Source organism: Amaranthus tricolor, chromosome 4 (assembly GCF_026212465.1).
Source record: "Amaranthus tricolor cultivar Red isolate AtriRed21 chromosome 4, ASM2621246v1, whole genome shotgun sequence".
Taxonomy (NCBI): domain Eukaryota; kingdom Viridiplantae; phylum Streptophyta; class Magnoliopsida; order Caryophyllales; family Amaranthaceae; genus Amaranthus; species Amaranthus tricolor.
In genome coordinates this window covers 20,672,555-20,683,716 of record NC_080050.1, presented here as the reverse complement: position 1 = coordinate 20,683,716, position 11,162 = coordinate 20,672,555, and the positions used below count along the sequence as shown (strand labels likewise).

Here is an 11,162-nt window from a genome sequence, read left to right as displayed (position 1 = left end):
TATGTGTGACGCAAGTGACTACTATTGGGGCCGTGCTAGGACAAAGAATAGGAAGGATTCCACATGCTATATATCACGCGTCAATGACCTTGAATGAGGCTCAACACAACTATTCAACCACTGAAAAAGAGTTGTTGGCGGTAGTATTTTCATTAGAAAAGTTTAGATCTTATTTGCTTGGTAAAAAAGGTTATTGTATATACTGACCATGCAGCCCTACATCACTTGATGACAAAGAAAGAGGCAAAGCCAAGATTAATAAGATGGATTCTTTTGTTAAGTGAGTTTGATTTGGAAGTAAAAGACAAAAAAGGCACAGAAAATGTGGTAGCAGATCATTTGAGCAGGATCACACCACATGAAAGCATGCATTCAAACAAAGATGTCTCATTGAAATATAACATTCGTGAAGAATTTCCAGATGAGCAACTATTCGCAGTCAAGGCATATCATCCATGGTATGCTAATGTTGTAAATTTTCTTGTGTCTGGCAGGTTTCTCACAGATTTCACAAAATCTCAAAAAGACAAGCTAAGAAGTGACGCAAAACACTACATTTGGGACGATCCATACCTATGGACGGATCAAATCATACGGAGGTGTGTCCCTGATGGTGAGGTAATATCAATTTTGAAATTTGTCATTCATATGCTTGTGGAGGCCATTTCGGACCTAGGAGGACAGCAAGGAAAATTGTAGACTGTGGATTTTATTGGCCTAGTTTGAATAGAGATGCTTACTACTTTTGTAAGTCGTGTGATAAGTGTCAAAGAGTAGGGAATATTTCTCAAAGGAATGGATGTCATAATAACCTCTTTTATTTTGTGAAATCTATGAGGTTTGGGGCATCGATTTTATGGGACCATTTCCTAACTCTTTTGGTTTTATTCATATATTAGTAGCTGTTGATTATGTCTCGAAATGGGTGGAAGCAAAGGCCACCCGGACTGATGAGAGTTGTTGCAGATTTTATCAAAGCTAATATCTTTTCTAGGTTTGGAATTCCAAGAGCTTTGATAAGTGATAAGGGAACTCATTTTTGCAACCAAACCATAGGGGCTTTATTAAAGAAATATCATGTGACACACAAGATATCCACCGCTTACCATCCACAAACAAATGGGCAAGCAGAATTATCAAATAGAGAAATCAAGTCCATCTTGAAAAAGAAGGTCAATCCGAATAGAAAAGATTGGAGTTTAAGGTTGGATGATACACTATGGGCATACAGGACAGCCTACGAAACACCAATTGGAATGTCACCATACCGTCTTCGGGAAAGCCTGTCACTTACTTGTTGAGTTAGAACATAAGGCGTATTGGGCCGTAAAGTGTGTCAACATGAGCTTAGAAGAGTCCGGTTTGCATAGAAAATTACAGCTACAAGAGTTGGAAGAAATTAGAAATGAGGCTTATGAGAATGCTAAAATCTACAAATCAAAGACTAAGGCTTGGCATGATAAGATGATAAGTAGGAAGACCATTGAAGTCGATTAAAAGGTTCTTCTATTCCAATCCCGCCTTCGTTTATTTCCAGGAAATCTGAGGTCCCGTTGGATAGGACCATTCATAGTTATCAAAGTGTTTCCACATGGAGCTGTGGAAATTCAAAGTGAATAAACTTCTAAAATATTCAAGGTAAATGGGCAAAGATTGAAGCCATACTATGAAGGTTTTCAGTCGAAAGATGTGGAAGAACAAAGCTTAGAGGATCCGGTGTACTGAGGTATCGGAAGCACTAAGTCGTGCCAACGACATTAAATATATGGAGCTTCTCAGGATGCAACCTGAGTTTATGTTTGTGTTAATTTTCATTATTGTGTTTAATTTGATTTTCTTTACATTACTCATTTTATTTTATTGTTTTATTTTTACAGGTAACCGATGCATTAGAGCTAGCTAAGAGACCATTTGAATATAGGGTATGTTATTAAAAAAAAAAAGAAAAAAGAGGAAAACAATTTTGGAAGCAGACAGACCCAACTCCGTGATTCGCCCACATCTCCGCGGCACGCGGAGTGCTTGTTGACCCAGATCCGCACCACGCGTAGTTCTACGCGGCCCGCGGAGTACCTGCTGCCCACCCATACATACCCGAAAAATTCCATCATCTTCCTCAATCTTTCACTTCCTTTTTCAAAACCCAACCATTCCTTCTCTCTCAAACCCTTCTTCTTCACTTTCTTTCATTCGTACTTAAAAATCATCATTCCAAGAAGTAAAACTACAATCCAACAACAAAAACTCCATAAAAAATTAGAAATTCAACCACTTTTTCATGTTTTTTTTTTAAACCCTAGAAAATTTTTAGGAATCTTTGTTTAATGAATTATTGGGTAAAATTGAAAATATAGCTTTGAAATTTATCAATTAAGAAACTTTTGGGTCACAACAAACATCAACAAGAAACTTATTTGGAGGAAATCTTCAACACATTGTGATATAATCCATTTCCTACCTTGTTCTTTTTGATCTTTATAATTTTTTGTTGATAATTGTTGTTATATTTTTGAGAATTATTAGTAGAGGTGAGTAACATTGTGGTGATTGTTGAGATTCAATTGGAAATTGGTGATTGTTGTATTTAGAGAGGGAGTAGAAGTGAAATTTGTTGAGTTATTGAAAACAATGGATCCTAAAAGAAGAAGAGGTGCTTCCATATCAAACCCAAATGTCCCTAGAATCAACTCCTTAGGGCTTATAAACCTTTATGACAATGCCAAAATATGATGGGGGAGACTTGGTTCGGGGAATAGACAAATCTTAGAGACAAAGTTTGCTTGCATACAAAGTCTAGAAACCTTAGGTTTGATAGAACCCATTGAACAATTGCTTGGGAAAGTGGGTTTAACCAATTTCCTTCAAGTGGGTGCCCCAACCTACCTAAGCGACACTCTAGAATTTCTCTCAACTTTGGAAAAAGGAGAAGATGAGGAAGGTCCGTTCATCACTTTTCACTTAAATGATGAAGAATATACTATGTCTTTTGAGGAAGTAAAAGAAGCTTTTGGGTGGGATTATGAGTATAAACCTAGCTTTAATACTAGTGAAGGATACAATGAAGGCATATTTTGGAGTCACATAACTCATGGTCAAAGATGGAATAGCAAATGCAAAAACAGCCATATACCTCATCCAGCACTAAGATTCATCAATCGATTGCTTATTGCAACAATATTTTGTCATGGGGAACCCACAAACATACCTAAGTTTGACTTAAAATGTTTGTGGGTAATGACACCCCAAGGGATAGGATGTCCAGATTGGGTAAATATTTGGGTTTCAAATTGCATTGAGTTGGGCAAGAAGGACAAAGGAAAAATCAGTATGGGAGGGATATTCACCGTGTTAGCATCACATCTAGGCATTGAGGTTCCTATAGATGAAGATGGAAACTGAATTTTAAAACCCTTAGGAACCCCAAATGACTATGATTATTTCGCTTCCTACCTTTATAACAAGAGGGCATTCATGTTGTGGAGTCCACCTGTAGGAGATTCATATGTTTGGCTTAATGGGACAAATAATATCAAATACATGGTTCTCCCTCAAGAACGCACAATGATTACAGAGCATACAACCCCTGCCCAACTTTACCTACCGCCGGATGAGCACTATAGAGCCGGTGTTGAAGAGGATTACGGGAGAATTGTAGCACCCGAACCTCCAATTCCACAGCAGCCCCAAGATTTCTATGCAAGTATGGAAACTAGGATGGCTTCCATGGAGAATGCACAACTTGCATTTGGGGCTCAACTCAATGAGCTAGAACAACAAGGTGATTATTTAGAGGACACAATGTATTCGATGTCCAACATGGTTTCCGCCATGAACAACTTCTTTGTGTCTCAACACCCATCATATACAGACCCAACACCCTCCATCCAAGCGAACCTTGAAAGGCGAAGGGAGCAACGTGCCTTGAGGAGGGTACATAGCAGGAATCATTGAGGACAATGGTCCAAATTACTGTGGGGAAGAATGTGTACATATTCAAGCTTTTTAGTACTTTTTCTTTTCAATCATTGTTATTTAATCTTTTTATGTTACATTTTCTTGTAATATATATATATATATATATATATATATATATATATATATATATATATATATATATATATATATATATATATATATATATATATATATATATATATATATATATATATATATATATAATATATATATATATATATATATATATATATATATATATATAAAAGAAAAATAAAAGAGAAAGAAAAAAATGAAATCCCCGTTAGGTGAAAACCCACAAGGGTGGGCACCAAGGCAAAAGTTAGGGGGGCCTCGCCAAGTGAAAACCCGTAAAGGTACTTGGGAAAAAATGAGAGGCTATGTAAGTGAGTGGTGAGACAAAAGAATAGAGAGAAAATAAGGTAAAAAAAGCGGCTAGGTGAAAACCTGAAAGGGCTCCTAGGCAAAATGAATTGAGAGATAAAAGAAAAAAGAGGAAGAAAGAACACCAACATCTCCAGTTCAAGCACGTACTAAAGCTCTCTATTTATGCAAGATGGAAGAAACAACTAGGCACAAGTATTTCAAGAATTCTTTGTAAGTTTTTCATGAGATTGCCATTTCTTTTTGAAGCATAAAATTCTTTTGGTTGATAAATTCTTTTGGGATTATTTTTAGGATTGGTTGATTTATCATTTTGGGACTTACTCGACGGCGAGTAGGGTTCAAGTGTGGGGGAATTTGATAATAGTTTGTTTTGTGTATTTTTCCAGTTCAATTTCGGTTTTATTAAGTAGAATTTAGATTTAACTATATAAAAATTAGAGAATATACTTTATAGAATAGTTTTATTGGTGTAATTCTCTAAGATGATAATCCTAGTCTTATTAAGAAGGTCATTATGTAAATATCTCATTTTAAGCAAAGAAGAAGAAGCAAGCAAAGAATCGGATCAGACTGAGATGCGCGGCCTGCGGAATTTTACGCGGCTCGAGCATGTGCGGCACGCGGAGTTTTACGCGGGGTGCGGAGTTCAATCTATAGGCTGGGCGGCTATTTCGCTTTTCCCATTTCGGCTTTCATTTTCAATTGGATGTTTAGAGAGGTTTAAGAGGCGACTTGCAAAGAGGAATGATGAGCAAATCCAATGGCACGAAGCTTCATCAAATCTCTATAAATTGGCAAGAAAGCTTAGGAATGAGATCATCTTGTAATTTTTCATTAAAATACTTCTTCTTCTTCATTTCTGTTTTGCCATGGTTATGGAGCTTCAAGCTTAAATTTTCATTTCTTGAGAAAGGTTGATTGAAACTTCTAATTACTCATTGTAAGAATTCCTCTACTTAATATACTTTTGAAAAGTTCTTATTATAATCTTATGAATGTTGTTTGAATTGGAAATCAACTATTGTTCTTGTTATTGCAATATTCATTTATGCTAAATCTATTTGCAAAATCAGTTAAATTTGCACTTGGATTAATGGTAGCAACTAGTTCTAATTGTGAATGCAGATTATGAATGATTAGAATCTAAATGAACTTTTCATTTTGATTGAAAACTATTTGCTTGAATAGTTTTACCAAACCTATTGATTCTCTTTTCTTAAAGCTATTGTTGGATTGAATTTATTCTCTGTTTGGAGTGAATTAACTAATAGTAAGAGCTTTACATTCAAACTGATTTTGAAGTTTAGCTACACTTAAGGAGAATAGAAGTATAAACATCTTCACAATAGGTAGTCAAAATTGAATTTCTTAAGTAAAGTATTCAATGATCAATGAGAAACAAGAAGTATACAATCAACTAAACTCAAGATATCCTTTCCATTGAGTCTTAGAAAACACCATTAGTTATTGATTTCACTTAGTTCATTGCTTATTCAAGTTATTTTATTTCAGAAAAACAAATCAAAACCCCCCTTTTCTTTGTGTTATTGATTATTTTCAATTTAATCTACTAAAGCACATATCATACTAAACCTTCTCAAACCCCATCTCTCTGTGGATACGAACCTTACTACCCTACTACATTAAGTTGTATTTGGAAAGTAAGTGAATTTATTTTTGGTTAGAGTTTAGACGACTGAGAAAGAACTTACCATATAGCAGGGGTGCCAAATAAGAGGAGAATCCCCCTCCCTTGGGGAGTCCGAATCAGTTGAGGTGAGGGGATATGAGCCCGTAAACTATGAAACACTTGGGCTAATGAGCCCCAAGTTTGAAACATAGTTCGGACCTTATTGGAGTCCATCCAAGGAAGGGGTCGAATAAGATGAGGCATCTTTCGAATATGGCAGGGGTGCCGAATAAGAGGGGAGTCCGAGTCAGTTGAGATGAAGGGCTAATGAGCCCCAAGTTTGAAACATAGTTCGGATCCCATTGGAGTCCATCTAAGGAAAGGGCCAACTAATGTGCGGCACCTGCCGAATATAGCAGGGGTGCCGAATAAGAGGGGACTCCCCCTCCCTTAGGAAGTCCTAATCTGTTGAGGTGAGGGGCTAATGAGCCCCAAGCATGAAAACACTTGGGCTAATGAGCCCCAAGTTCAAAACATAGTTCGGACCTCGTTGGAGTCCATCCAAGGAAGGGGCCGAATAATAAGCGGCACCTACCGAATATAGCAGGGTTGCTGAATAAGAGGGGACTCCCCCACCCTTGGGGAATTCGAATCAGTTGAGGTGAGGGGCTAACCCCTAAGCTTGGAAACACTTGGGCTAATGAGTCCCAAGTTTGAGACATAGTTCGGACCCCATTGGAGTCCATCCAAGGAAGGGGTCGAATAAGGTACTAACAACTTCAATGTGTGGGAAGCTGTGTGCAATTTACTATTTACCCTCTTTTCCTTATAAATATGGGACTTAAGCTCATTTTCCTCATTTCTTTATCTTGTTTTTTAAAGCATTTTCTAAGATTTTCCAAGAATCCCTAATTTACAAGCTCTCTTTCGTTCCGAAACTTCACACTCAGATACGTTTTTTGTTCTTAGGCTTTGTATAAAAATAATGGCCGATTATTCTTTTGCACAATATAACTTTGACGATTTTGATGTACACACCGATTTTTTAGCCGTATATAAATATGCCAGGTAGAACGACATAAATGAGTCATATATGGATTCCCTTGTATATTACCCCGAGTTTTACACCCTTTTCCTTGGGAACCCATTATTGCTTTTCCCCCGGGGCGTTATGAGATTGATCCTAGTAGTTTAAAGGGTATAACGGTCGTTCCCCCCTTCTATCTGAATGGCGCCTACTTCAATAGGAGAGTCGGTAGACCTGGGTCAGAACCCTCACTACGATGGGCCGAAGTATTGTCCCACCTCCGGTCTTTTAAACTACTTTATCCGGCCCTCCTAGAGTACGACGTTGGATAAAGACATGTCCTTAGTCAGGGAGCGTTGGGGCCTACCAGAGAATATTCTTTAATTAAGCCGGGAAAGAAAGATAGCATTAAATCTGTGCCTGAAGGGTGCATCGGGGTTTACAAAGACACCATGGAGACGGGTTTGAGGTTTCCCCTTCATCCCTTTGTCATAGAGGTTCTCAACTCCTACAACATTGCAGTGTCCAAGTTGTATCCCAATGATTGGGGCTGTATTATAGCTTTCATAATGATTTATATAGCAATAAGTATAGAGCCGACTCTAACAGCATTTAGGTATATATTTAGACTTAGAAGATGTACAGCGGCTCAAGGCTTAGGTTGGGTAACTTTCCAACATAGGCGGGGATTTTTTATCGTTGAGGGGTTGAGAGAAAGCATGAAGCACTTCATAAATGACTTCGTCTTTTTGTATAGAACCGTCCACGGCCCGTCAAGACAAGTCACGATTAACGGCCTAACTTCCAATTCAACAACAATGTTCCCCAATGTAACTTAAAGGAATTTTTTATTATAGAGCATGCTACTAAGGAACTAGAATTAGGTGGCTTTAAGCCGGTTTTAGTTCAAAGGAGTTTTGTGGTGAACCTAGACCACCTTCAAAATGATCTATTTTTGTCCGCTTTGGGCCTTAGTCCAAAGTATCATCAGGGTGAGTTGGAGCCCCTATTGATTGTTATTTTTATATTCGGCTACTGATTTGAATTCTTCCTTTTGTAGTGATCGCATTCGAGGAGCTACAGAAAAAGTATCCTGAAATTATTAACTCCCTCAACTTCGCGCAGATGATGGCCGAGTCTCGCAAGAGGAAGGCACAGACGGACAAATCTCCTCTTCCTCCTCCTCCAAAGGTAATTGGGACTGCCCATGGAGTCCGACTTGTTTGATCCTTTTGCATGTGGTAACAATCTTCTGTTGTCAGGACAAGAAGAACAAGAAGTTACCGGAGGAATCTTCTCTACCCACGTCAAGTGGAGTAGCTCGGGAGAGAAGCGCCTCTCCATCGACCCAACCACCAAAGAGACAAAAGACACTCCCGCCAAAGGGAGGCAAAGGCAAAGGAAAGGCTGTTGGTTGGTCGAAGAAGGCATCGGCATCCTCGCCTGACGAATCAGAGTACAAAATAACCCGCCGAGACACCGGCGTGGTGTTCGGCTCTAACTGTGCCTTCTCCGATCTTTCACCCAAGGAGTTGAGGTTGAGGAGGAGGAGGGCGATGGGTCAGTTGGTGGGCGACAAGGACTTGGCTCAGCTCGCTTTCGTTCCCGCCAAAACTAGGGTCAATGAGCTGCTTGCCCTCCAAGTAGAGGTATTTGACTTTGAGCCATCTGTGGTTTCAAATGTTTGATATTGTCCGATTCCTTTTTGATTTTGAACTGTTTTGGAGATGAACATTCGTATGCAATATGAGATCACTACTGCACTCGGGTCAAAGGTGATGGATGCCGATCGGTGGGCGGCTAAGAAGAGAGTCCATGAGCTTAACGGGAAACTGATTGTGAAGAACGATCAGATCATGAACCTGACCCAAGAGAACAAAGGTCTCCACCACTCACTCGAGGGCATGCGCGAAAAATGATGTCGTTCCCTTGCTGTCGTTCCTTCAAGGCCGCCAAACCCCACATCCTCTCCCATTGTTGCCGTTCCCATGCTCCCCGTAGCTTAGGGACCCTGGCTTCACCGGTGACTTCAGGGAGTGAGGGGTCGGCCCCTGGCGAGGAGGAGCTAGAGCTGTTGTTCAGCATGGAAGAGCTATTTGATGAATGATTTTTTGAATTTTTTTAATTGTAAATTTGTGGACTCCGGTCCTATTGTAACCCTATTCCGATACGTTTCCCAGGTTTTGGCCTGTAAGAATCTTGTAATAATTTTTTTATAATGCATGTCTCGATTTATTTTCCATGCTATTCTTATTTTGCAAATATAATTGATTTTGAAAATTCCATTTCGCTTAACATTTCCTTAAAATGGGGAGTCCGACTAATCTGCCCTCAAAGTATCACTTTTGAAGGGCCGAATACAAAATGTCTGACTTTTGCGAGATACAGAAGGTCACCTACGAGGTGTCCGACTTAAAATATCCGAACACGAAAACAAAGAAACAAATGTTGAAAGAGACGATCATTTGAACTAAACATAGAATTTCTTCAGGTGGTCCGAATTCCATGACTGAGGTAAGGGTTTGCCGTTGTCTTCTAGCTCGTATGTTTCCGGTCTAACCACCCGGGAGACCATGAAATGCCCGTCCCATATTCTTCCAAGCTTTCCTTTTTCCACGATTTTTCCCGTTGCTTCAAGTTTTCTAAGCACAAGGTCTCCTACTTGAAATTCCCTTGGTCTCACCCTCTTGTTAAATTTCCTCGTCATTCTTTGTTTTTGCGCAAGGGCTTTGAGGAGAGCGTTTCCCCTTGTTTCCAACAGTAGTTCGAGGTTGATCGGCTTATCTTGGTCATTGTTGTATTGATCATAGTAAGTTACCCTTGTGGAGGGGATGCCAACTTCGACCGGGAGAACCGCTTCAGTGCCGAAAACAATAGAGAATAGTGTATGACCAGTGGCTTCCTTGATTGTGGTCCGACTAGCCCACAGCACGCCGGGTAATTCTTCTACCCAATTACCACAGCTGCCTTCTAGCTTTTTTTTGATGCTGTTAAGTATTGATTTGTTTTCAAACTCTACCTGCCCATTCGTCTGGGGGCGGGCTACAGATGAAAACCTAGTTTGTATGCTAAAGCGGCTGCAATATTCTCTGGTTGCGGCGCTGTTAAATTTCCGGCCATCATCAGATATTATGACTTGTGGGACGCATATCAGGTGATGATGTTCCTCCATATAAATTGGCATACCTGCTTGTCCGTGATAGTGCTGAGGGCCTCGGCTTCAACGTACTTTGTGAAATAGTCTATGGCAACCAATACAAATCTTCGTTTTCTGCTTGCTGGAGGGAAGGGACCCAAGAGGTCGATTCCCCACCGGTCGAAGGGTAGAACAGCCTGAATTGGAGAGAGATAGTTGGTGGGCCGGCGAGGCACTTCTCCATAGAACTGAAACTTCTCACAAGTCTTAGTTAACCAATTTTTTGACATCGGCCTTGATGCTAGGCCAATAGTATCCGCTTCTCAGAGTCTCCCAATCAGGGTCCGAATCCCGTGATGAGTACCACATGCCCCCTCATGTACTTCTCGTAGAATGTAGTTTCCTTTAGTCGGTGTTACGCACTTGAGGAGGGGATGAGTGTTAGACTTTTTATATAGCACCCCTGTAATACCCTCAGAATAGGTCGAACTTTTGAAAACACCTTTAATGGAAAACATGAGCCAAAACCTACTCATGGGAGTGTTACCGCCACATCTATTTCTAATAAAATAAATGTAAGGCTTAACGACTAAGAAATAACTTAATAACTTTAAATCCAACAGAGGGTCTTACAACATAAGAAAAGACTGAACGCAATCTATGTCCATATAAAGTTTAAACAACTTCAGGTAAAATTTAAACTTAAATACGACTCTAATAAAAGCTATGTTTCTAGGTGATCCTCAGTCCACGATTCCCACGCAATCAATAACCTGCAACATAAGAATGCAAGAAAAAAAAACAAGGGAAAAACTCCCAAAATCAGGAAATTGAGTAATTTCAACTCCATCCCGTAAAACGATTAAGTTTGAAAATGATTTAAGAAAATAAAACATAATCAAATTGAAAATAATTTTACAAAATAATATATAGCTGAGTTTAAAAGAAAAACAATTTGAGAAAACAATATATATAATATCACATAAACCAATTTATTAATTTGATAT

General features: G+C 39.2%; 1 protein-coding gene across 1 annotated transcript; it reads left to right on the top strand.

Annotated features, from left to right (window-relative positions):
* The first annotated feature begins 228 nt into the window (after positions 1–228).
* Positions 229–1,301, top strand: LOC130810833 (uncharacterized). The gene is made up of 2 exons (XM_057676957.1): positions 229–618; positions 903–1,301. Exons 1-2 carry the CDS (start codon positions 229–231, stop codon positions 1,299–1,301), a joined length of 789 nt encoding a protein of 262 aa, XP_057532940.1.
* The last annotated feature ends 9,861 nt before the right edge of the window (positions 1,302–11,162 follow it).

Excerpts from the sequence above, each read along its gene's own strand:
- LOC130810833 (XM_057676957.1), top strand. The coding sequence starts at position 229 with ATGACAAAGAAAGAGGCAAAGCCAAGATTAATAAGATGGATTCTTTTG. Across the intron at positions 619-902 it reads GGTGTGTCCCTGATGGTGAG|CTGTTGATTATGTCTCGAAA; the intron begins GTAATATCAATT and ends ATATATTAGTAG.